Genomic DNA, 26,409 nt, shown 5'->3' on the forward strand with positions numbered 1-26,409 from the left:
CCATCCCCCACCCATGTCTTTGAGATCACTCTGTCCTGCACCTCTTGTGTCGGGAGCTGCGGGAATTCCCTCACCTGTTGCCTCGCAAAAGCCCTCAGTTGCATATACCTGAATGCATTCCCTTGGGGCAACCCATATTTCTCGGTCAGCGCTCCCAGACTCGCGAACTTCCCATCCACAAACAGATCTTTCAGTTGCGTTATTCCTGCTCTTTGCCACATTCCATATCCCCCATCCATTCCCCCCGGGGCAAACCTATGGTTGTTTCTTATCGGGGACCCCCCCAAGGCTCCAGTCTTTCCCCTATGCCGTCTCCACTGTCCCCAAATCTTCAGTGTAGCCACCACCACCGGGCTTGTGGTGTAGTTCCTCGGTGAGAACGGCAATGGGGCTGTCACCATAGCCTGTAGGCTAGTCCCCCTACAGGACGCCCTCTCTAATCTCTTCCACGCCGCTCCCTCCTCCTCTCCCATCCACTTACTCACCATTGAAATATTAGCGGCCCAATAATACTCACTTAGGCTCGGTAGTGCCAGCCCCCCCCATCCCTGCTACGCTGTAAGAATCCCTTCCTCACTCTCGGGGTCTTCCCGGCCCACACAAAACCCATGATGCTCTTTTCAATCCTTTTAAAAAAAAGCCTTCATGATCACCACCGGGAGGCACTGAAACACAAAGAGGAATCTCGGGAGGACCACCATCTTAACCGCCTGCACCCTCCCTGCCATTGACAGGGATACCATATCCCATCTCTTGAAATCCTCCTCCATCTGTTCCACCAACCGCGTTAAATTTAACCTGTGCAATGTGCCCCAATTCTTAGCTATCTGGATCCCCAGGTAACGAAAGTCCCTTGTTACCTTCCTCAGCGGTAGGTCCTCTATTTCTCTACTCTGCTCCCCTGGATGCACCACAAACAACTCACTTTTCCCCATGTTCAATTTATACCCTGAAAAATCCCCAAACTCCCCAAGTATCCGCATTATTTCTGGCATCCCCTCCGCCGGGTCCGCCACGTATAGTAGCAAATCGTCCGCATACAAAGATACCCGGTGCTCTTCTCCTCCCCTCCACTTCTTGGAACCCCTCAACGCTATCGCCAGGGGCTCAATCGCCAGTGCAAACAATAATGGGGACAGAGGGCATCCCTGCCTTGTCCCTCTATGGAGCCGAAAATATGCAGATCCCCGTCCATTCGTGACCACGCTCGCCACTGGGGCCCTATACAACAGCTGCACCCATCTAACATACCCCTCTCCAAAACCAAATCTCCTCAACACCTCCCACAAATAATCCCACTCCACTCTATCAAATGCTTTCTCGGCATCCATCGCCACTACTATCTCCGTTTCTCCCTCTGGTGGGGCCATCATCATTACCCCTAACAACCTCCGTATATTCGTGTTCAGCTGTCTCCCCTTCACAAACCCAGTTTGGTCCTCGTGGACCACCCCCGGGACACATTCCTCTATTCTCATTGCCATTACCTTGGCCAGGACCTTGGCATCTACATTTAGGAGGGAAATAGGTCTATAGGACCCGCATTGTAGCGGGTCCTTTTCCTTCTTTAAGAGAAGCGATATCGTTGCTTCAGACATAGTCGGGGGCAGTTGTCCCCTTTCCTTTGCCTCATCAAAGGTCCTCGTCAGTACCGGGGCGAGCAAGTCCACATATTTTCTATAGAATTCGACTGGGAATCCATCCGGTCCCGGGGCCTTTCCCGCCTGCATGCTCCTAATTCCTTTCACCACTTCTTCTACCTCGATCTGTGCTCCCAGTCCCACCCTTTCCTGCTCTTCCACCTTGGGAAATTCCAGCCGATCCAAGAAGCCCATCATTCTCTCCCTCCCATCCGGGGGTTGAGCTTCATATAATTTTTTATAAAATGTCTTGAACACTCCATTCATTCTCTCCGCTCCCCGCTCCATCTCTCCTTCCTCATCCGCTCCCCGCTCCATCTCTCCTTCCTCATCCCTCACTCCCCCTATTTCCCTCGCTGCTCCCCTTTTCCTCAATTGGTGTGCCAGCAACCTGCTCGCCTTCTCCCCATATTCGTACTGTACACCCTGTGCCTTCCTCCATTGTGCCTCTGCAGTGCCTGTAGTCAGCAAGTCAAATTCTACATGTAGCCTTTGCCTTTCCCTGTACAGTCCCTCCTCCGGTGCTTCCGCATATTGTCTGTCCACCCTCAAAAGTTCTTGCAGCAACCGCTCCCGTTCCTTACTCTCCTGCTTCCCTTTATGTGCCCTTATTGATATCAGCTCTCCTCTAACCACCGCCTTCAACGCCTCCCAGACCACTCCCACCTGGACCTCCCCATTATCATTGAGTTCCAAGTACTTTTCAATGCACCCCCTCACCCTTAGACACACCCCCTCATCTGCCATTAGTCCCATGTCCATTCTCCAGGGTGGGCGCCCTCCTGTTTCCTCCCCTATCTCCAAGTCCACCCAGTGTGGAGCGTGATCCGAAATGGCTATAGCCGTATACTCCGTTCCCCTCACCTTCGGGATCAATGCCCTACCCAGCACAAAAAAGTCTATTCGCGAGTAGACTTTATGGACATAGGAGAAAAACGAGAACTCCTTACTCCTAGGTCTGCTAAATCTCCACGGGTCTACACCTCCCATCTGCTCCATAAAATCTTTAAGCACCTTGGCTGCTGCCGGCCTCCTTCCAGTCCTGGACTTCGACCTATCCAGCCCTGGTTCCAACACCGTATTAAAATCTCCCCCCATTATCAGCTTTCCCATCTCTAGGTCCGGAATGCGTCCTAGCATCCGCCTCATAAAATTGGCATCATCCCAGTTCGGGGCATATACGTTTACCAAAACCACCGTCTCCCCCTGTAGTTTGCCACTCACCATCACGTATCTGCCCCCGTTATCCGCCACTATAGTCTTTGCCTCGAACATTACCCGCTTCCCCACTAATATAGCCACCCCCCTGTTTTTCGCATCTAGCCCCGAATGGAACACCTGCCCCACCCATCCTTTGCGTAGCCTAACCTGGTCTATCAGTTTCAGGTGCGTTTCCTGTAACATAACCACATCTGCCTTAAGTTTCTTAAGGTGTGCGAGTACCCGTGCCCTCTTTATCGGCCCGTTCAGCCCTCTCACGTTCCACGTGATCAGCCGAGTTGGGGGGCTTCCAACCCCCCCCCCCCTTGTCGATTAGCCATCACCTTTTTCCAGCTCCTCACCCAGTTCCCACGCAGCTGTATCTCCCCCAGGCGGTGCCCCCCCGCCCATCCTCTCCCATACCAGCTCCCCCCTCTCCCCAGCAGCAGCAACCCAGTAATTCCCCCCTCCCACCCCCCCCCGCTAGATCCCCCGCTAGCGTAATTACTCCCCCCATGTTGCTCCCAGAAGTCAGCAAACTCTGGCTGACCTCGGCTTCCCCCTGTGACCTCGGCTCGCACCGTGCGACGCCCCCTCCTTCCTGCTTCTCTATTCCCGCCATGATTATCATAGCGCGGGAACCAAGCCCGCGCTTCTCCCTTGGCCCCGCCCCCAATGGCCAACGCCCCATCTCCTCCACCTCCCCTCCTCCCCCCATCACCACCTGTGGGAGAGAGAAAAGTTACCACATCGCAGGATTAGTACATAAAACCCCTCTTTGCCCCCCACATTCGCCCCACCACTTTGTTCGAACGTTCTTTTTAATAACCCGCTCATTCCAGTTTTTCTTCCACAATAAAAGTCCACGCTTCATCCGCCGTCTCAAAGTAGTGGTGCCTCCCTCGATATGTGACCCACAGTCTTGCCGGTTGCAGCATTCCAAATTTTATCTTCTTTTTATGAAGCATCGCCTTGGCCCGATTAAAGCTCGCCCTCCTTCTCGCCACCTCCGCACTCCAGTCTTGATAAACGCGGATCACCGCGTTCTCCCATTTACTGCTCCGAGTTTTCTTCGCCCATCTAAGGACCATTTCTCTATCCTTAAAACGGAGGAATCTCACCACTATGGCTCTGGGAATTTCTCCTGCTCTCGGTCCTCGCGCCATCACTCGGTATGCTCCCTCCACCTCCAACGGACCCGCCGGGGCCTCCGCTCCCATTAACGAGTGCAGCATCGTGCTCACATATGCCCCGATGTCCGCTCCCTCCACACCTTCAGGAAGACCAAGAATCCTCAGGTTGTTCCTCCTTGCGTTGTTTTCCAGTGCCTCCAACCTTTCCACACATCGTTTCTGATGTGCCTCCTGTATCTCCGTCTTCACCACCAGGCCCTGTATATCGTCCTCATTCTCGGCTGCCTTTGCCTTCACGACCCGAAGCTCCCGCTCCTGGGTCTTTTGTTCCTCCTTTAGCCCTTCGATCGCCTGTAGTATTGGGGCCAACAGCTCTTTCTTGATTTCCTTTTTTATCTCTTCCACACAGCATTTCAAGAACTCTTGTTGTTTTGGGCCCCATGTTAAACTTCCACCTTCCGACGCCATCTTGGTTTTTGCTTGCCTTCCTTGCCGCTGTTCTAAAGGATCCACTGCAATCTGGCCACTCTCGCCTCCTTTTTCCATCCGTATCCAGGGGGGATTCCCTTCTGGTTTACCGCACAGTGTTTTTAGCCGTCAAGATTGCCGTTGGGGCTCCTATCAAGAGCCCAAAAGTCCGTTTCACAGGGAGCTGCCGAAACGTGCGACTCAGCTGGTCATCGCCGCACCCGGAAGTAATTTCTCCTCTTGTCTTAACCTGTGATGTTGCGACCTTGTTACTACACAATCCGCAAAAATCCCAGGATATTTGTCCTTCAACACTTCTGTTGTTTGATTGTCCACTGGCTTGTCAACCACAGTATGCATCACTCCACCCTGCGATCCAGCTATATTATTACCCAAGATAAACTCTTTTCCTGGACAAGATAGTTTCTCTAAATCTGCTACTACCACTTCACCACTCATCACTGGACTTTCCAACCTTACCTTATATAATGGAACATTACTCTTCTCACCCTGAATTCCACATATTATCACATTTTCTAGCAATATTCTTCCCAAGCTACATAACTCCTCATCTCTTACCATCAAAGACTGACTAGCTCCCGTATCTTTTAAAATTGTGACTTCTTTACCTACTCCTCCTGAGACACATGAGTAAACTTTACCCACACAAGTAAATTCTTTAAAGAGATCTGGCACCTTCTTATCAATCACCTCTTGATCAGGCTGTACAATCTTTTGCACCCCCTTCGCTTCACTTAGGCTTTACTTTACCACTTTAACAAACCCCACTGGCCTATCCTGTTTTACCAGATCAGCCTTCCCAGTGCTTTTCTTCAACCACCAACACTGTGACTTTACATGGCCTAGTTTATTACAGTGTAAACATCTGAAACTTTTCATTTCTCTCCCATCCTACTGGATTTGTTTTTTCATCTGAGGTACACTCTCCTTATTATCTCCCATCAGATCCCCTTTACCACTTGAGTATTTCTCTTTTCCCCAGTTTCTATCCCACACCGGCTGAAACTGATGTCGGAAACCAAACTTTGATTTATAAATTAATTCATAATCACCTGTCATTTCTGCTGCTAACCTCGCAGTTTTAACCCTCTGCTCTTCCACATGAGTTCTCACTACATCAGGAATTGAATTTTTAAACTCCTCCAAAAGTATAATTTCTCTAAGAGCTTCATACATTTTGTCTATTTTCAAAGCTCTTATCCACCTATCAAAATTACTCTGTTTGATCCTTTCAAACTCCATGTACGTTTGACCAAGTTCTTTCCTTAAATTTCTAAACCTTTGTCTGTCGGCTTCAGGCACTAGTTCATATGCAACTAAGATGGATTTTTTCACCTCCTCATATGTCCCAGATACATCCTCTGATAGTGATGCAAACACTTCACCAGCTCCACCTACCAACTTTGTTTGAATCAGTAATACCCACATGTCCTGTGGCCATTTCATTTGTTTAGCTACCTTTTGAAATGAAATGAAAAAGGCTTCTACCTCCGTCTCATCAAACCTTGGCAATGCTTGGACATATTTAAATAGATCCCACCAAGCCTTTGACTATGCCACTCATGCTCACAATCCTCATCACTATCCTCAGACTGTACGTTTCTCCTTATATCCGTCAATTTTAACTGACTGTCATGTTTCATGGCCATTTTCTGAAGTTCAAAATCTCTCTCTTTTTCCCTTTCTTCTCTCTCCTTTACTTTTTCCTCTCCATCTCTCTCTCTCTTTATCTTTTTCCCTGATCTGTATCTCCCTTTCTCTCTCTTTTCTGTTAGGGCTATTCTTTATTTTTCCCGCATTTCGTATTCAAGCTGCTTTAATTCTTTTTCATGTTCAAGTTGTTTGATCTGTAAATTAATTCTGTGTCTCAGGCAATTTTAAATGCTCAGCTACTGCTGCAATTACCTCTTCTTTTTGTGTGTTGTGAGGTAATGTTAGCTACAATGTTTTTGCCAAATCTAAAAGCCATTTTTTAGTCTCTGTTTGTAAGGTACTGCGTGTGACCTTTTCCACCCCCAAAAACTTCTGAGCCTCTGAAAGAGCCATTGTCCACAACACACTCCCTACTTAAACTGGAATACCACACTTGAAAAGCAAACACAAATTTGCTGACCCCTCACTGTCTTTAAGTTCACGAAGCCAACCCAATCACGAAAGATAGACTTTTATCCCGGACGAGCCCCCAATTTGTTATGGGCCAGGGTTTCGAGAGCCCCAAAGTGTATCATGGAGCTCACCTGATCCACAACTGTTTATAGATTTTGCTTATGAGGAGCATAGGGGCCTACCTTTCAGGTGTTATTCAATAAGGCCGTAAGCACTTTTAAACAAACAAAGTTTATTCTACAAATTCAGTGAACATTTTATAAACACATAGTAATCATTTTTATCAACCACAAACATAAATACCCCACACAGCCACAGCACTCTATATTTAACCCTTAATAACTTCCCTTTACTGTTTCACTCGCGTAACAACATCCATAAATCAGACAACACTTTTTTGATAAAACAGTAGGTTTGAATTCCTTACAGAAAACAGGTATTACTTTGAAGTTATCAAGTGATCTGGAGACATATTTTTAACATGCAGAGAGAGAGAGATTCCAAGATCCTTGTAGTCTGAATATAGCTCCAAACACTCTAAACCGAAAGTAAAACTCAGCCAGCTTCAAGCTCAAAACTAAAGTAAAAACCAGAGCCACCACCCAGCTCCACCCACACAATGACATCACTGCAGCCATTTGAGAAGACAAACATTTCTTAAAGGGACATTCCCATGGCACCCACTCCCACGGCCCTGTAATTTTCCCCATTGGTTGAGGTTCACACGCTCCTGCGTGACAGCCCCCGAGGTGATCACATGGACTGCAAGGGCACACTCCTTAAAGGGGCAATGCTACCATGGTCGCCACATTTGCTCATGACACAAAGATAGTAGGAAGGTAAATTGTGACAAGGGAGTAAGGAGGCTATAAAGGGACATAGATAGGTAAAGTGAGTGGGCAAAAATCTAAGAAATGGAGTATAATGTTGGCAAATTGCCCATTTTGACAGGAAGTTTAAAAGCAAAGTTTAGTATCTAAACAGTGAGGGATTTCAGGCCTCTGAGGTGCAGAGGAATCTGGGTGTTCCAGTGAATAACGAAAGGCTGCTATGCAGGTACAGAAAATAATTAGGAAAGTTCATAGAATGTTATTGTTTATTGTGAGGAGAATTGATTACAAAAGTCGGGAGTTGATGCTTCAGTTGTATAGTGCATTGGTGAGACCACATCTGGAGTATTGTGTACAGTATTGGTCTCCTTATTGAAGAAGATATGTAAATATGTTAGAAGCAGTTCAGTGAAGGTTTACTTGACTAATTCCAGGAATTAGTGGGTTGTCCTATGAGGAAAGGTCGGAGAGATTAGTTTTATACACACTAGAGTTCAGAGTTGACTTGATCGAAAGCTTTAAGATCCTGAGGATATTGACAGGGTAGATGCGGAGAGGATGTTTCTTCTTGTCATAGAATCTAGAACTAGGGGTCACTGTTGAAAATTAAGGGGTCAGCAGGCCTGAGGGGCTGAGTGGCCAACTCCTGCTCCTAATCCGTATGTTCGGATATAACAGACTTAATCGTAGCAGACGCAGGAAGGTGATCCCACCCAACACCCTCCCACCCAGTTAAAAACCCCACCGGCTCCAAATGTGCCATGGAGAGGGCGTTAAATTCCACTTCCTTTTCTCTGCAGCAGTTTGATATAGCTGAGTGTCTTGTTAGTGCATTTCAAAAGGCACTTAAGAGTAATTTATGTGGTTGGAGAGTGGAGTCAAACATAGACCAGATAAGGTAAGATTGGCAGATTTCCTCCCCTGAAAGGCACAAATGAGCCAGGTGGATTTTCAGTGACAATCCAATCATTTCATATTGATTAATGAGGCTTATATTGCAGGTTCATTAATTAACTGAATATAATTAACTAATATAAATACCCTCAGTTGCTATGATGTGATTTGTGCTCATGTCTCTGGAGCATGATCCAAGCCTCTGGATTACTAGACAAGTAATATTACTATGCTCCCCCACAGATGGCTCTTTCAAAGAGTGGCACAGATAAGATGGGCTGTAGGGTCTTCTATCATTCTACCAAATCTTTTAAAAGTTTCACCAAATCTCCAATTTGAAGGAATGAAACTTCAGTTTTGCAGAAGTTATTTTCAGTGGCATATTGGTTGTGTGCTAGTTTCAAAAAAACTTACCCTTTAACGGACAAGCTTGAACCTTTTTAGCTTAGTTTAGTAAATATGATATTATGCCAGTGCTGTAACTTCATAGAATTTACAGTGCAGAAGGAGGCCATTCAGCCCATCGAGTCTGCACTGGCTCTTTGAAAGAGCACCCTACCCAAGCCCACACCTCCACCCTATCCCCATCACTCAGTAACCCCACCCAACACTAAGGGCAATTTTGGATACTCAGGGCAATTTAGCATGGCCAATCCGTCTAACCTGCACATCTTTGGACTGTGGGAGGAAACCGGAGCACCCGGAGGAAACCCACGCAGACACGGGAAGAACGTGCAGACTCCGCACAGACAGTGACCCAAGCTGGGAATCGAACCTGGGACCCTGGAGCTGTGAAGCAATTGTGCTATCCACTATGCTACCATACTGCCCTGCCAAGTGTTCATGTGGTGGGTATAATGACGTTTCTGGAGGAGTAGGGCAACCTGGAAAGCAACTTCCAGATCTTCATGTTTAACTGCATCTGTAGGGTGCCTGGAAATTGCTTTCCAATTTACATTTTAACAACAATGAGCACTAATACCCTCTTTGTTGCCTTTACTGAAAAATCCATTACATTGCATTTGCATTGGGATTAGATATTGGGAATTTAGGCATAGTGGATAAAAATCTCTAGATCAAGTGAACAAAAGACAAGAGTTTACCTCATGATTGGACACGTGTTCAAGGTATCCCCCTCGGGTGTGACCACCAATGTGATTATCAATTCTTCCATAACAAGACAAAAATTCCTATCAATCCTTCTGGTAGACACTGGAGTTATAATGCAGCAATACAAATTATCAATGATGTAAGATTGATTTCCGTGCACTCACCAAGGCTGCTTCGAAAGCACCTTCCAAACCCATGACCTCTACCACTTAGAAGGACAATGGAGCAGATGCATGGGAACGCCACCACCTGCAAGCTCTCCTCCAAACTGCAACACCATCTTGGCTTGGAACTATATTGCCCTTCCTTCACAATTGCTGGGCCAAAATTCTGGAACTCCCTCCACAACAGCCCTGTTGGTGTACCTACAGAACATAGACTGCAGCAGTTCAAGAATGAGGCTCATCACCACCTCCTCAAAGCAATGGAGGATGGGCATAGAAATTCTGGCCTAGACTGTGACACCCACATACCATGAAAAAAATAACTACACCGAGAAGCCAGATTGAGACCTGCTTCCCGTGTTTACTGGCATTGATGTACTGCCATCCCTGTATTCATGTGAAGTACATTCAGGTATGTATCAACTGTACTTCATCAAACAGAAGCAGCATTCAACCATGACTTCATAACATCTAGTACACTGTAATGAGAGAACATTTATGATCAGACTGCCCAGTGAAATAACTGGAATTCAAAGTTGACCTTTCATGACATCCCACATGACTTCAAAGCCAAATAATTATTTTTGAGATGTAGTTATTATTGTCATGTAAGAAAATACAGCTATAAACCAAATTTCCATTGACAAAAATTAGCTAAATAATCAGATAATCTATTTTTGGGAGTGTTTTCATCGATTCATAGGCATTTACAGCACAGAAAGAGATCATGCAGCCTATCGTACCAAGCCGGTCAACAAAGATCTGACGACACTAATTCCATTTTCCGGGGCTTGGCCCATAGCCTTGGAGGTCATGGCAATGAAAGTGAATATCAAAATACTTCTTAAATGTTACAAGAGTTTCTGATTCAACCACCCTTTCAGGCAGTGAGTTCCAGACTCCCACTAAAGTTTCTCCTCAACTCTCCTCTTAGCCTTCTGCCTCTTACTTTAAATCTATGCCCTCAGTTATTGACCCCTCTGCATGGAAAAGGTGCCTTCCTATCCACCCTATTTATGCCCCTCATAATCTTATACACCTCTATCATGTCCGCTCTTAACCTTTGCTGCTCCAAGGAAAACAGCCCCGGACTTTCCAATCTCACCTCATAGCTCATAGTTCTTGTTGTTCTTTTTGTTGCGCTTGTTGATTCTGTTTTCGTTGTTTTTGCATTTATTCTTGTTCTTTTTCTTGTCATGCTTGTTGTTTCTGGGATGCTTCTTGTTGCTTTTGTCGTTCTTGTTGCGCTGCATGTTGTTTTTGTTGTTGCTGTTGTTCTTGTTTCTGCTGTGCTGCTTGCGGTTTTTGTTGTTCTTGTTGCGCTCAATGAGTGTGCCATGTGGATGATTTGAGTCATTGTCACAATTATTGGTGACAGTGTCCTTTGTGGTATCTGCTACATTGAGCGTTTCTTCTTGAGAATTGTGAGAATGATCTGATGTTGCATTGATGTTGGTGACATCAGTCATTTGTAGTGGATTTGATTCCTCTTCTTTGCTTACTTGGTACTCCTCTTCTCGAGTCATTTCTGGGTCACTTGAATCATCATTGATTTCTAGGTGCTCCTCTTTTGGAGTCATTTCAGGTTCACTTGAATTATCATTGATTTCTTGGTGTTCCTCTTTTGGAGTCATTTCAGGTTCATTTGAATCATCTGTGATCTCTTTGTGCTCCTTTTCTGGAGTCAAAATCTTCAAGATTTCTATTGACGTCTCTCTGGACTCTTGGTGCTCCTCTTCTGGAGTCAAAATCTTCAGGATTTCTATTTACGTGGTCTCTCTGGACTCCTGGGTGGCCGTCCTCTGATGTGCTTCTGTGCAGATGAGCTGAGATATGTCAGTCTCGCTGTGATCCTGCACATCCTGTATGGGAATTGTGATTTATTCGTCACTTGTCTCACATACAGTGGGTAGACATTCAGTGTCTTCTTCTGGTGGCTCAAATAAGCTTGATAGATCTTCATGGTCTTGTACATGCATGACGTTCGCTATGGAGTGTTTGCTTGCTTCCATTTTTGAGTGTGTCACCAAGCTGTCTGTGGAGGCTTGCATCACTCTCTTTGTGGAGGCTTGCATCGCTCTCTTTGTGGAGGCTTGTGTCGCTCTCTTTGTGGAGTCCTTCATTGCTCTCTCTGTGGAGTTTGTCATCGCTCTCTTTGTGGAGTCGTGCAATGTTCTCGCTGTAGAGTCGATCTGTGCTCTCTCAACGGAGTCGTTCTGTGCTCTCTGTGTGGCGTCGTTTTCGTCTTGGGTATTGCTGTCATCCAATGTATCGACGATCTGCCATGGCACCATGGTATTGGATTCATCTACCATGAGAAGAGTCGTATTGAGCTTTTCAACCGTGTTGCTGATGCTGTGATCAGCATATCCGAATAATTCTGCCATGTCTGAGTAGTATTGTGTGTATTGTTCGATAGACAAATCATTGCTTTTTGTTTCGGAGTTGTGATCGTTCTCTTCATGTTCAATGAACAAATCATCTTCTTGTGTGGAGGCTGGGATCCTTCGTGGTGCGTGGACCACTCTCTGTTTCTTGGCGTCAGGCCACAGCATAATCCTGTACTCACGAGTCGGGATGTCATATCTGCTGGGCTGAAGATTCCGCAATCCAAAGAACTGATCGTCGGGGTCTTCACGGTACAACACCTCTAGTTGCGGTTCGGATTTGGTACTGGGGTAGCCTCTCCCAAGATGAAATCTTCATCTGAGTTGTAGTCTACAAGGACCATATCATCTTCTAGGGCGGTGCTAACTGCTTGTTCCAGGGTGTTGTGACAGTTATTTTCAACTGCTGGTGTAAGTTCGGGCATTGTTCTGTCTTTTGAGGCAAGAAAATGGGGGTTTGCAGCTTTAAATTTCTGTTTGTTCACTTTTGTGCATTTCCCTTTTAAGTGGGCGTGGTCCTGTTCCTCTGATGTCATAACGCTCGTGACGTCATGCGTAGGACTCGATTGCCCATGCGCACACCGAGTTTCCTGTACTGTGCGCTCTTTTCGCAACTGAGCATGTGCGGCTCCTTTCTCAAGATGGCTGCCGCTCCATACCTCAGTCTTCCTCCGATTCAACCCTACCTCCGCCTCGTGGTGAGTGTTCGCGCCATTTTTAACGATTTTGTTTTCTAAATGATGATTCTGTGTTTGTAGAGACTCAAAGTACTGATTTTGTTTTTGTTCATAGCAAGGCATTTTTCTATAGCGATTTCTAGAGTTAGATACTTATTTTGTGAAAGTTTTTCCCTCAAATTTTTATCAGATAGTCCAGAAATTAATTGCTGCATTATCACAGTGTCTCTGAAATCAGCATAATCACAGCCTTGTGGTATTAACTTGAGATTTGTAATAAAATCAGAGATGGGCCCTCCATTTCTCTGACAAGAGTTAAATCTTTCCAGCAACTCACCAGACGGACTGTTACAGCGTTCATCAAATTTTTTGAGTATAACGTCTACTTTGGTGTTGTCCTCACCTTCAAAATAATTAAAGCAATTATAGATTTCTCTCGCTTCATGCCCTCCTGTTGAGAGTAGTAGGACTATTTTCGTTGCGTGCTCTGATCCCAGATTCTCCCCATCCCCATATTCAGTATGATCCCAGATTCTTCCCATGCCCCTTGATGCCATTAGATTTTTTTAAAAATCTATCTCTGTCTTGAATGCATTCAGTGTCTTGAATACATTCACAGCCCTCTGTGGTAGAGAATTCCACAAGTTCACTATCCTTTGAGTGAAAGAATCTTTCCTCATTTCAGTCCTAAATGGTCTACCCTGTATCCTGAGACTGTTCTAGATTCCTCAAACAGGGAAAACATCCTCTCTACATCTAGTCTGTCCAACCCTGTTAGAATTTTTACATTTCAATCAGAGATCTCTCATCCATCTTAACTTTAGTGAGTACAGGCCCAGTCAAACCAATCTCTCCTCAAAGGACAATCTCGCCAACCACAGTATCAATCTTGTGAACCTCCGTTGCACTCCCTCTATGGCAAATATATCCTTTCTTAGGTAGGGAGACCAAAACTGCACACAATACTCAAGGTGTGGTCTCACCAAGGATCTGCACATCTGCAGTAAGACATCTTTACTTCTGACCTCATACATCCTGGCCTTTGTTTCAAAGGGAATGGAATATAAATATAGGAAAGCCATACTAAAATTTTACAAGGTACTAATTAGACCTCACCTGGAACACTGTGAACCGTTTTGGTCCCCTTATTTGAGGAAAGATTGATTGGCATTGGAGGCAGTCCAGAGAAGGCTAACTAGGTTGATCCCGGGTATGGAGAGCTTTTCGTATGAGGAGAGGTTCGGTAAATTGTCGAGTAGAATAAGAAGTGACCTTACTGAGACTTATAGGATTCTCAGGGGGCTTGACAGGGTAGATGCTGAGTGGATGCTTCATCTTGTGGGAGGGTCTAGGACCAGAGGTCATAATCTTAGAGTAAGGGGTCAGCCATTTAAGACAGAGATGAGGAGGAATTTATTCTCTCAGAGGGTAGTGAATCTGTGGAATTCTTTACCACAGAGAGGTGTAGAAGCTGGGTCATTAAGTATGTTCAAGGCTGAGATAGATATTTAATCAGTAAAGGAAACAAGGATTTGGGGGATAAGGTAGGAAAGTGGAGTTTCTTTTCCTTTTTTTAAAATTTAGAGTACACAATACATTTTTTCCAATTAAGGGGCAATTTAGTGTGGCCAATCCACCAACCCTGCACATCTTTGGGTTGTGGGGTCGAAACCCACGCAAACACGGGGAGAATGAGCAAACTCCACAGGGAAGTGACCCAGAGCCGGGATCGAGCCTGGGACCTTGGCGTTGTGAGGCAGCAATGCTAACCACTGCGCCACTGTGCTGCTCTGGGAAAATGGACTTGAGGATTGTATCAGATCAGCCATAATCTCATTGAATGGTGGAGCAGACTCAATGGGCTGAGTGGCCTGCATTGTAATGTCTTATGGTCTTATAGGGGGCTGAAGGGTGGGTCAGTAAATTTGCTGATGACATCAAGATTGGTGGAGTAGTGGATGAGGTGGAGGGCTGTTGTCGGCTGCAAAGAGACATTGATAGGATGCAGAGCTGTGCCAAAAAATGGCAGATGGAGTTTAACCCTGATAAGTGCGAGGTGATTCATTTTGGTAGGAAACATTTGAATGCAGATTACAGGGTCAACGGCAGGGTTCTAAGGAATGTGGAGGAACAGGGAGATCTTGGGGTTCATGTCCACAGATCTCTGAAGGTTGCCACTCAAGTGGATAGAGCTGTGAAGAAGGCCTATAGTGTGTTCGCGTTTATTAACAGGGGGCTTGAGTTTAAGAGCCGTGGGGTTATGCTGCAACTGTACATGACCCTGGTGAGCCCACATTTGGAGTATTGTGTGCAGTTCTGGTCACCTCATTATAGGAAGGATGTGGAAGCATTGGAAAGGGTGCAAAGGAGATTTACCAGGATGCTGCCTGGTTTGGAGGGTAGGTCTTATGAGGAAAGGTTGAGGGAGCTAGGGCTTTTCTCTTTGCAGCAGAGGAGGATGAGAGGCGACTTAATAGAGGTTTATAAGATGATGAGGGGGATAGATAGAGAGGACGTTCAGAGACTATTTCCTCGGGTGGATGTAGCTGTTACAAGGGGGCATAACTATAAGGTTCAGGGTGGGAGATATAGGAGGGATGTCCGAGGTAGATTCTTTACTCAGAGAGTGGTTAGGTGTGGAATGGACTGCCTGCTATGATAGTGGAGTAGAACACTTTAGGAACTTTCAAGCGGTTATTGGATAGGCATATGGAGCACACCAGAATGACAGGGAGTGGGATAGCTTGATCTTGGTTTTGGACAAGGCTCGACACAACATCGAGGGCCGAAAGGCCTGTTCTGTGCTGTACTGTTCTATGTCTATGTCCATGTCTTGTAACTCAAGTCCTCCTGCAATGAAGGCCAACATACCATTTGCCTTCCTAATTGCTTTCTGCACCTGCCTTTCCGCATTCATTGACTGGTGTATAAGGATATCCAGATTCCTTTGTGCATTCACACTACTCAATGTATTCCCATGTAAATAGTACTCTCCCATTCTGTTTTTTACACTGAACTTCACATTTAGCTATGTTGCACTGTATTTGCCACGTGTTTACCCACTCACTCAACTTGTCTAAATCACCTTGAAGCCTCCTTGCATTATCCTCACAAATCACAATTCAGCCCAGTTTTGTGTCGTCAGCAAACTTGGAAATGTTACATTTGGTTTCCTCATTGAGGTAATTTGCACATATGAAAAAAGCCTTTGGGTTTTCCTTATTCTACACTCTTGGCTTTCCTAATTTTCTTTTTAACTTCCCCCCCCAACACTTGGTTTAAGGTCTCATCTCGAAGACATTGTGTGCTCCAGCCTGGGAGTGGAACTTGAGCCCACAACTTTCTGACTCAGGGGCAGAGCTACCAATAAAAAACATCTGACATTTGATGTGCTACTTAACATGCTGAATTTGAATATTAATGCCACATTTGAAGTAATTATAACTTTACTTTGATGCATAAGTGGAATCACTAAAGAGTGCACATTAACTGGTTTATCTTTTAATTCCATGTTGTGGAAAGTAGTTGGGTAATCTTGGAAATCGAGCCTCTATTGAAAAGCCACTCCCAGTAAGAGTGCCCAAGGCACAAGTTTGAATCTTTGAAAGATACTGCCTGTGGGCGAGGCTCTCAACTGGGAGCTGGGAAAATTAAAAAAAAACACTGAAGTAGGAATTGGGCCCGTCTTGTTTCCTATTCCTGTATTATAAACATCCTAATTGATAGATTTACGGATTTATGTTTTGCAGAAAGAGTGTGTCCAAACTGTAACTCAGCGTTGGAACTGATATCCTGTCGAGGTCACAGTGGCTATCCTGTCACAAACTTTTGGAGGCTTGATACCAAAGCTATATTTTTCCAGGTAGGTTATATTTAGACACAAAGGTGTTCAATTAAATAACAATACTCAACATATTATTTAATCTTTTTAATGACACTCTACCATATTCCTCAATCTTGCCCTCTGTGCCACACTTTGCCCAGAGTTTGCATTGAGAATAATATTATTATGAAGTAAATTTGACAACAAATCTGTATGTGTATGGTTAAATGCAGAAAGTGTGGACTTCATTCCTTCCCAATGTATTCAAGATTTTTAAAAATGTTTTTTTTTAACTTTCTCTTTCTGTTTTCTCGCTGTCAATCCTACCTTTCTTTCCCTCTATTTACATTATTTTCTTTCCATCATTTTGTAATGAGCGGGTATGGAAATAGAAGGATAGCAGATGAATGGCTAGAGAGATGATGCTTTAGATTCCTGGAAAATTGAGACTGGTTCTGAAGGGAAGGGGAGTACACAGATTTGGCAGGTTACACCTCAACATGTCTAGGATCAATAGCATCACAAGGTTATTTGCCAATGCCATCGGGGAGAGTTTATACTAACTTGGCAGAGAGCTGAGAACCAGAATGGAACACTAGAAAGGAGAAACAATGTTAACAAAGATTGAGAGAATCAGATAGCACTACAGGATAAAAGAGTATGGTGTTAGGAGGGGATCCAAACTAAGAGCGAATGCAGTAAGGTCACAGTTAGGTTTACAGTGAATGCATGTAAACAGACAATTCATAGTAAATAAGATTGGTGTTCTTCAGGTGCAGATAGCCACATGCGAGTCTGAAATCCCAACTGCTGGGAAGTGCAGCAACCCATGTTCCTAATGGACATCCCTGTGCACCCACACACTTAGATTGCCTGATGCCTTGTGAGTGTTCGTTTGCAGTAAGGTGCAACGTACGTGCACTTAGTCTGGCACTCACAGCAGATCATTCATCCTCTTCCTGCTCTGCTGGCCATTTCTGGCACTTGGGCACTCTGCCACAGCTAGCCAGGTACCTGTTCAGTGCCCCAGGTAGTGCCAACTAGGCACCTGAAGCATCAGGTTGGCAGTGCCAGGGTGCAATGGGGCGTACCAGGTAATTGCCCTGCCCTGTCCCCGATCACTCGGGGGGCTTTAACGGCCTCAAAAATAGAACATAGAACATACAGTGCAGAAGGAGACCATTCGGCCCATTGAGATTGCACCGACCCACTTAAGCCCTCACTTCCACCCTATCCCCATAATGCAATACGCCTCCTAACCTTTTTGGGCACTAAGGGCAATTTAGCATGGCCAATCCACCTAACCTGCAAGTCTTTGGAATGTGGGAGAAAACCGGAGCACCCGGAGGAAAGCCACGCAGACACGGGGAGAATGGTGCAGACTCCGCACAGACAGTGACCCAGCGGGGAATCGAACCTGGGACCTTGCTGCTGTGAAGCCACAGTGCTATCGTGCTACCCAGAGTGGCCACTCCTTGTGGAGACCAGTACGAATTAGTGCCCAGGAAATGATCGCCGGTGCAGTCAGTGACTCCCAGGTGCTGGGTGAATGCGTATATTCAAACGAGCCTAATGGTTCAATGAAATGATTATCTAGATCATGCCCAAGCTATCAAGAAAAATAGTAGCTGGAAGTGAATGTGCTGTTGACATTTTTGTGACAAATTAAACAATTGGTGCCAATGTTTCTTCAAAAAAACAAAAAAAAATTTAGAGTACCCAATTCATTTCTTCCAATTAAGGGCCAATTTAGCATGGCCAATCCACCTACCCTGCACATCTTTGGGTTGTGGGGGCGAAACCCACGCAAACATGGGGAGAATGTGCAAACTCCACACGGATAGTGACCCAGAGCCGGGATCGAACTTGGGACCTCGGCGCCGTGAGGCAACAATGCTAACCACTGTGCCACCGTGCTGCCCTTAGTGCCAATGTTTCTGTGGTGATAGTTCTCTCACACTTCTAGAGTAACCAGATTGCAATTTATACAGTCCAATAAATGTTAATAATCCAACTGTGAGAATTACAATTCTTGTGTGGAATGGCTTCATGACAGTGGCGAAAATTTGAACCCTGGATTCATCTTCCTAGAAAGTAGCCATCTTGATTACAGCCTTTCTATTAAAAATTAAAGTTATGTAACTAATATCAAATAAAACCTAGGCCTGGATTTCCATGCCTCTAATTGTGATGGTACTGATGCAGGCGGCGAATTTAAAAATTATAGATTAACTTTTTGATTCCTGCCTCCACAAGCCTGCCAACCCCAATTCCACAAGCCTGCCAACCCCAATTTTTGCTGGTGCGGGATAAGGTTGCGGATAGCAGAGCCACATCTTTCACCCCCTCGCCAATGATTCCATTCCGGGGGTTGACATCTCCTAGCCCCCTGCATTTTTCATGGAGTCGGGTCAGCTTCTCCATAATTCATGGTGGTTTTAACTGACAAAGCCAGCATTTATTATTCATCACTAGTTGTCCCTTAGGAGGTGCGAGAGTCCTTCCTGAATTGCTCCTTGTATGATGCTAATCCCGCAACTTTGTTAGGTAGGACGTTCCAGGATTTTGACTGCGTGACGATGAAGAAATGTCCAAGTCAGGATGCTGAGCAATTTGGAAGGGGACTTGGAGGTGATATTGTTCTCATGTACCTCTATCCACTTCTCTATCTAGATGATAAAGGTCACGGTTTTGGGGGTGTTATTGCAAAAATGCCTCGGCAATTTGTTGCAGTGCATTCTATAATCACTAAACACTGCAACCACGCGGCGCCATTGGCGCTGATTCTCCATTTACCGGAGAACTGGCAGCCCGGCGTCAGAGTGGCGTCGCAGGATTCGCGCCTCCCCGTCACGGGATCAGAGAATCCCACCCCTCATCTCTGGATTTCATCTCTTGTGTGCATGTTTGGACAACAAAAACTTGTATTTGTAAAGCACCTTAATAATAATCTTTATTGTCACACATAGGCTTACATAAACACTGCAATGAAGTTACTGTGAAAAGACCCGAGTCGCCACACTCCGGCGCCTGTTCGGGTACACGGAGGGAGAATTCAGAATGTCCAATTCACCTAACTTTAACATAATGGAACATCCTAAGGTGCTTCACAAGAGTGTGATGACCAAAAGCTGGTCAAAGAGGTAGTTTTGAAGGAGCATCTTAGAGGAGGAAAGAGAGATTAAAAGTTAGGGAAGTTTAAAGAGGGAATTCCAGAGCTTAGGTCCTTGCCAGCTGAAGGCATGGCCAATGTTGGAATGATTAAAATTGGAGATGCGGCCAGCATTAGAGGGGAGATATCTTGAAGGAGTTGGAGGAAATTACAGAGATAGGGTGGGGTAGGGACTGGGTGCTGGAGAGTGTGGGTGAGGCCATGGCAGAATTTCAAAACCAAGGTGAGAATTTTAAAATTGAAGCATTTCTTAACTAAGAACTGATGTTGCTCAGTGAGCAGCTAGTACAGATATATTAGGTGGATGGGTCTTAGTGTGAGTTAAAGCAACAGAGTTTTAGATAATTTCAAGACAGAGGTGGTAGTAAGTGTGTGGTCTAAGTGTATGACAGCACTGTTGGCAATGCCCTCCACAATTTTACTTTGCTGATGTTAGCTGATGGGTTGGTTATCCATAAGGGTTGGTGGAATTGCAGATAGCGATGAGGACTGTCAGAGGATACAGCAATACATAGATTGGTTGGAGACTTGGGCGGAGAGATGGCAGATGGAGTTGAATCCGGACAAATGTGAATTAATGCATTTTGGAAGGTCTAATGCGGGTGGGAAATACACAGTAAATGGCAGAGATCTTAATAGTATTGACAGGCAGCGGGATCTTGATGTACAGGTACACAGGTCACTGAAAGTGGCAATGCAGGTGGATAAGGTAGTCAAGAAGGCATGAGGCATGCTTGCCTTCATCAGTCGGGGCATTGAGTATGAAAATTTGCAAGTCATGCTGCAGCTGTATAGAACCTTAGTTAGGCCACACTTGGAATATAGGGCTGGATTCTCTGAAAATGAGACTGTCCCTATACCGGCGTAAAAACGGTGGAGTTTTACTCCTGAAAATCCATGAAAAAAGTTAGATGAATTCAAAGCCCTGCAGGGGGCGAGAAGGGACCCGGAGTGACTTTCGCAGCATGCGGTTGGCGGCGACCTCCAGCAGCCGCGCCGTGCTCCATGGCGGACTTGGACTGCGGAGCCAGACAAAAAAGATAAACCCCCCGATCAGCCGTGCGCCCGAGCATCAAACCCCGCACATTTAATCACCAGCTGCCTATAAGGCCCCTCTTGGTCTCCGATTCGCCCGCACCCAACCAGGGCAGCTGCGGACGGAGTCCGCAGCCACCATGCCAGCACCACAACCAGCAATAGGTGGTTAGTTCCACGCCGTCGGGAACCTGGCTGGTCGGGAGCGGAGGATTGCTGGGCGGGCTTCTGGCAATGGCCCCCTGGTGGCGTTGCGTACTCCGAGGCAACGCCGATCTTCAGTGCCAGGCTTGATTACGGCGTGAAACTTGATTCTCCACCCCGGCGCCACCCACGATTTTGGCATGGGGCTGCAGAGAATCCAGCCGATAGTGTTCAATTCTGGTCGCCAGACTACCAGAAGCATGTGGAGGCTTTGGAGAGGGTACAGAAGAGGTTTACCAGATATTGCCTGGTATGAAGGGCATTAGCTCGGAGGTCAGGTTGGATAAACTCGGTTTATGCTCACTGGAATGATGGAGGTTGAGGGATGACCTGATAGAAGTCTACAAAATTATGAGGGACATTGACAGAGTGGATAGTCAGATGCTTTTTCCCAAGATGAAAGAGTGGGGGACACAGGTTTAAGATGCGAGGGGCAAAGTTTAGAGGAGATGCGTGATGGAGGTTTTTTACACAGAGGGTAGTGGGTGTCTGGAACTTGCTGCCAGAGGAGGTGGTGGAAGCAGGGACGATAGTGACGTTCAAGGGACGTCTTGACGAATACATGAATAGGATGGGAATAGAGAGATACGAACCCCGGAAGTGTAGATGGTTTTAGGTTGACTTGCAGCATGGTAGGCGCAGGCTAGGAGGGCCGAAGGGCCTGTGCCAGTGCTGTTCTCTTCTTTGTTGTTTGGTTGTCTTGCTTTTTTGTTGACAGGACACAGCTGTGCAATTTTCCACATTATCAAGTAGATGGCAATGCCATTTTTTCAAATCTATTTAGGGATGGGTGACAGATGGTTAAGATTTACAAAATGTGTTCACACTCATAGAGATATTTACCTAATGTCGAAGACAAACAACATGGCCGGGATTCTCCCACCACGAGCGCCGGATCTGAGAATCGCGCCATGCCGCTCCGACGTAGGCCGGCGATTCTCCGCTGCTGATTCTCGGGCACCCGCGGGATTGCCGCCATGCCGATCAGGGGCTGTTGAAAGCAGCCCCCCCCCGGCGATTTTCTGGGCCTCGGCGGGCCGAGTGCCTGCCGAGTTCAGCCGACTCCCACCGGCGTAGGCTACGTATGGTCCTACCCTGCGGGATCTCGGAGTTCCGCCTGCGGGGGCAGTCCTGGTGGAGGGATCCAACCCCGGGGGTGGCCTCCACAGTGGCCTGGCCGCGATCAGGGCCTACTGATCGGCGGGCAGGCTAGTTCCTACGTCCTATGTTCCTCCGCGCCGGGCCCCTGTAGGGCTCCGCCATATTGCCCGGGGGCTGACGCGGAGAACGGAACCCACGCGCATGCGCGGACGCACGCTGGCCGTGGCGGCATGCATAAACTCACGGCGGCCTTGTCGCGCATGCGTGGACTCACGCCGGCCGTGGCGCACTGGCTTTCGCGCGCCAGAGCAGCGGACACCACTCCAGCCCCCTACTCGCCCTCTAGGAAGAGGTGAATACCTGCTACTTGAGGCTCGTTGATGCCGGAGTAGCACCCGCCGGTGTCAGAACTTGGCCGCGGGATTGGAGAGTCCCGACCCATATATCTAAATTATAACAAGACAATCAACATGCACGGTAGCACAGTGGATAGCATTGTGGCTTCACAGCGCCAGGGTCCCTGGTTTAATTCCCCGCTGGGTCACTGTCTGTGTGGAGTCTGCACGTTCTCCCCGTATCTGCGTGGGTTTCCTCCGGATACTCCGGTTTCCTCCCACAGTCCAAAGACGTGCGGATTAGGTGGTTTGGCTATGCTAAATTGCCCTAAATTGGAGGATGGCTTTCCCGTCAGAGGCCAGTTGCAGCCCTTAAATGAACTTTGAAAGATAGCTTTGGGGATGTTCCACTGCTATTGGCATTCTACTATACTGGACCACAGAAGGTAACCCTAGCAGCAAGGGCCAACCCATGAAATGGCCACCCCTGCCTCCACATTTCTCCTCTTGTTGGGTTCTGCCTGACTAGCCTTCATGACCCCAACCTTGGTGTCAGGGAAAGCCCATGATGATGTTCTGGGCTAGGTGCAGTTCCATCACTGACCATGGCTGCAACTGAAGTACAGCCACCCGTCCAATTGACCAGCAGCACCAGGAAACAGAATATCATCCTTTAAAAGGAACCTTGATGCCAGTTTAAAAAAAATTCATTTACAGGATGTGGGTGGCGCTGGTTAGCCAGCATTTATTGCCCATCCCTAGTTGCCCTTCAGAAAGTGGTGGTTCGTTGCCTTCTTGAACCACTGCAGTACCTGAGCTGTAGGTACACCCACTGTGCTGTTAGGGAGGGAGTTCCAGGATTTTGTCCCAGCGACAGTGAAGGAAAAGTGATATATTTCCAAGTCAGGGTTGTGAGTGACGTGGAGGGAAACTTCCAGGAGGTAGGACTCCCAGGTATCTGCTGCTCTTGTCCTTCTAGTAGTGGTCGTGGGTTTGGAAGGTGCTGTCTAAGGAAGTTTGTCTGATTGCCGCAGAATTCAGTGAGGCTTTGGGAAAAGGTGGAGTTGTCCCTGGCTTTCTGACCTGCTGTTAGACCTGCCACTGCCCCAACAAAATTTTGTCCATAGAGTCATTATTCTACAGGAGACCATAATGTTGACAAATGTGAGGTTATCCATTTTGGTAGGAATAATAGCAAAAGGGATTATTATTTAAATGATAAAATATTAAAACATGCCACTGTGCAGAGAGCCCTGGGTGTGCTAGTGCATGAGTCGCAAAAAGTTAGTTTAACAGGTGCAACAGGTGATTAAGAAGGCAAATGGAATGTTGTCCTTCATTGCTAGAGGGATGGAGTTTCAGACTAGGGATGTTATGCTGCAATTGTATAAGGTGTTAGTGAGGCCACACTTGGAGTATTGTGTTCAGTTTTGGTCTCCTTACCTGAGAAAGGACGTACTGGCGCTGGAGTGTGTGCAGAGGAGATTCACTAGGTTAAAGGCAGAGCTGAAGGGGTTGGATTACGAGGAGAGGTTGAGTAGACTGGGGCTGTACTCTTTGGAATTTAGAAGGATGCGGGGGGATCTTATAGAAACGTATAAGATTATGAAGGGAATAGATAGGATAGATGCGGGCAGATTGTTTCCACTGGCGGGTGAAAGCAGAACTAGGGGGCATAGCCTCAAAATAAGGGGAAGTAGATTTAGGACTGAGCTTAGGAGGAACTTCTTCACTCAAAGAGTTGTGAATCTATGAAATTCCTTGCCCAGTGAAGCAGTTGAGGCTCCTTCATTAAATGTTTTTAAGATAAAGATAGATAGTTTTTTGAAGAATAAAGGGATTAAGGGTTATCGTGTTTGGGCCGGAAAGTGGAGCTGAGTCCAAAAAAGATCAGCCATGATCTCATTGAATGGCGGAGCAGGCTCGAGGGGCCAGATGGCCTACTCCTGCTCCTAGTTCTTATGTTCATTTGGTCCATCAAGGCCGTACCAGAGTCCCATTCCCTGCTCCATCTCGATAGCAGTAATCACTGACACATTTAACATTTTTTTTTTTAATTGCTGAAAAAAAATCACAGGCATCATGGCCGGGATTCTCCAAGCCACTTGGCCGCAATCGCGCTCGGCGCGGGGGCGTTGAATGGGCGTCAGACCCGTGATCGGGTCCGACGCCACTCCCGCGATTCTCCAGGGACCTGCGAATCGGCGCCAAACGCGCGCGCGGTTGAGGCGGTGCCGGTCGGGGGCCATTGAAAGATTCTCCGCCGACAACTAGCTGAGTTCCCGCCTGAATGGTTCACTCATAGTTCCACACGGCAGGAGCTCGGAGTGGCGGCTGCAGACTCAGTCCGCGGCCATCCTGGTGGGGGGCGGGGGGATCCATCATCGGGAGGGGCCTCCAGGATGGCCAGGCTCAAGATCGGGGGCCACTGATCGGCATCTCAGAGGGGCCTATATTGTCAGGTCCGGCCCTCTGTGTGGGTCCCCCATGTGCGGCCGGAAGTGCAAGGCCCCGTATCGACAGCCGGAACTGCGAGGAGCACCTCGGGGCCCTGCTAGCCCCCTGCAAAACGGAGAATCACTCTGGATTTTCTCCAGGAAAGTCCAGAGTGATTTGCGCCTGTTTGCCCGTGGGCGTGGGGACATAGCCCCATTATCAGAGAATTCCGCCCACGGTTTTCTATACATACAAGCAGCATGCATTGGAAAACTTTACCTCCTAAAGCGGGGTTTCTGAGATTAAAATTGGTTTGAATTGGGTTGTTAGATATGGGGCTGGATTCTCCGCCGTCGGGATGCTCTGTTTTGCCGTCAGCCCGGGGGTTTCCCAATGGCGTGGGGCTGCCCCACAATGGGAAACCGCATTGACCAGCTGGCGAAATGGAGAATCCCACCGGTGGAGTGAGATAGAAATGTGGCGCGGTGGGGTGAGAATCCAGCCCCATGATATTTCATTGTTACACTTCATTCTTATTTTATTGAATGAATAATGATAATAAATGTCATTATTTACGTATTCTCCACGTGCAATCATGTGAAACAATGAACTATGTATGGGTCAGCCTGATGATATTTTATAAACAGAAGTTTATAATCTTTAGTGTAAAATAACATTATTGGTTTTGATACTGTTGGTCAGGGCTATGTAAAATCCATACTGATCAACATTAACATATTAAATACACAGGCCAAAGGTGTACATGATCATCCAAGACCAGAAAGTAAATCAGAAACAGAAGCAAGAAGAAGTGCTGTGAAGAGACGAATGTCCTCCCCACACTTTGTACATAAAAAGAGGCATATGGAATCAGAGGTAGGGAACACGTCATTGTTTCAGATTTTGCTAAGAATGTTGCAACAAGTTGGGATATTCCATTAATTGCTTACTGCATTACCATCTGCCAAAACACCCTCACCCTTAAACATTGATGGTTGAGATGAATAACTGATCATAGAATCATAGAACTTACAGTGCAGAAGGAGGCCATTTGGCCCATCGAGCCTGCACCATCTGTGGAAAGAGCATCCTACCAAGCCCATACCTCCATCCCATCCCCATAACCCCACCTCACCTTTTTTGGACACTGAGGGCAATTTAGCATAGTCAATCCACCTAACCTGCACACCTTTGGACTGTGAGAGGAAACCCACGCAAACACGGGGAGAATATGTAGACTCCGGATAGACAGTGACCCAAGCCGGAAATCGAACCTGGGACCCTGGAGCTGTGAAGCAACTGTGCTAACCACTGTGCTGCCGTGCTGCCCTCGGTGTCAAGGGAGCGGCGTGCTGTGGGAGGGCCAGTTTCAAGGGAATTTAGAATTGCAAAAAATTGAAACCCATGTGGTGGGGATATGCTAACATGAAATGGTCAGTTGGAACGGTTATTACTATAATATAATGTCTCAGTATTTTGAACGAGAAAAGATTTAATTGGGATTTAAAAAAAATTAGAGTAACCAATTTTTTTTTCCAATTAAGGGGCAATTTAGCGAGGCCGATCCACCTACCCTGCACATCTTTTTGGGGTTGTGGAGATGAGACACAATGTTCAGGGCTACCATCACTCAACCCAGCCATTGTCAATGAGTACTCTCTGCACATGTGGCC

The 26,409-nt window shown here is 46.6% G+C and overlaps 1 protein-coding gene across 1 annotated transcript in view; it reads left to right on the forward strand.

The window, feature by feature from the left end:
- The window catches only part of LOC140425360 (chorion-specific transcription factor GCMb-like), a 94,491-nt gene that overhangs the window by 64,350 nt on the left and 3,732 nt on the right, over positions 1–26,409 (forward strand). Inside the window, exons 3-4 of the mRNA XM_072509550.1 lie at positions 16,380–16,492; positions 25,487–25,612. Of these exons, the coding sequence (XP_072365651.1) occupies positions 16,380–16,492; positions 25,487–25,612 (239 nt within the window). The remainder of the gene's footprint in view (positions 1–16,379; positions 16,493–25,486; positions 25,613–26,409) is intronic.

This window comes from Scyliorhinus torazame, chromosome 6, assembly GCF_047496885.1.
Source record: "Scyliorhinus torazame isolate Kashiwa2021f chromosome 6, sScyTor2.1, whole genome shotgun sequence".
NCBI classification, from domain to species: Eukaryota; Metazoa; Chordata; class Chondrichthyes; order Carcharhiniformes; family Scyliorhinidae; genus Scyliorhinus; species Scyliorhinus torazame.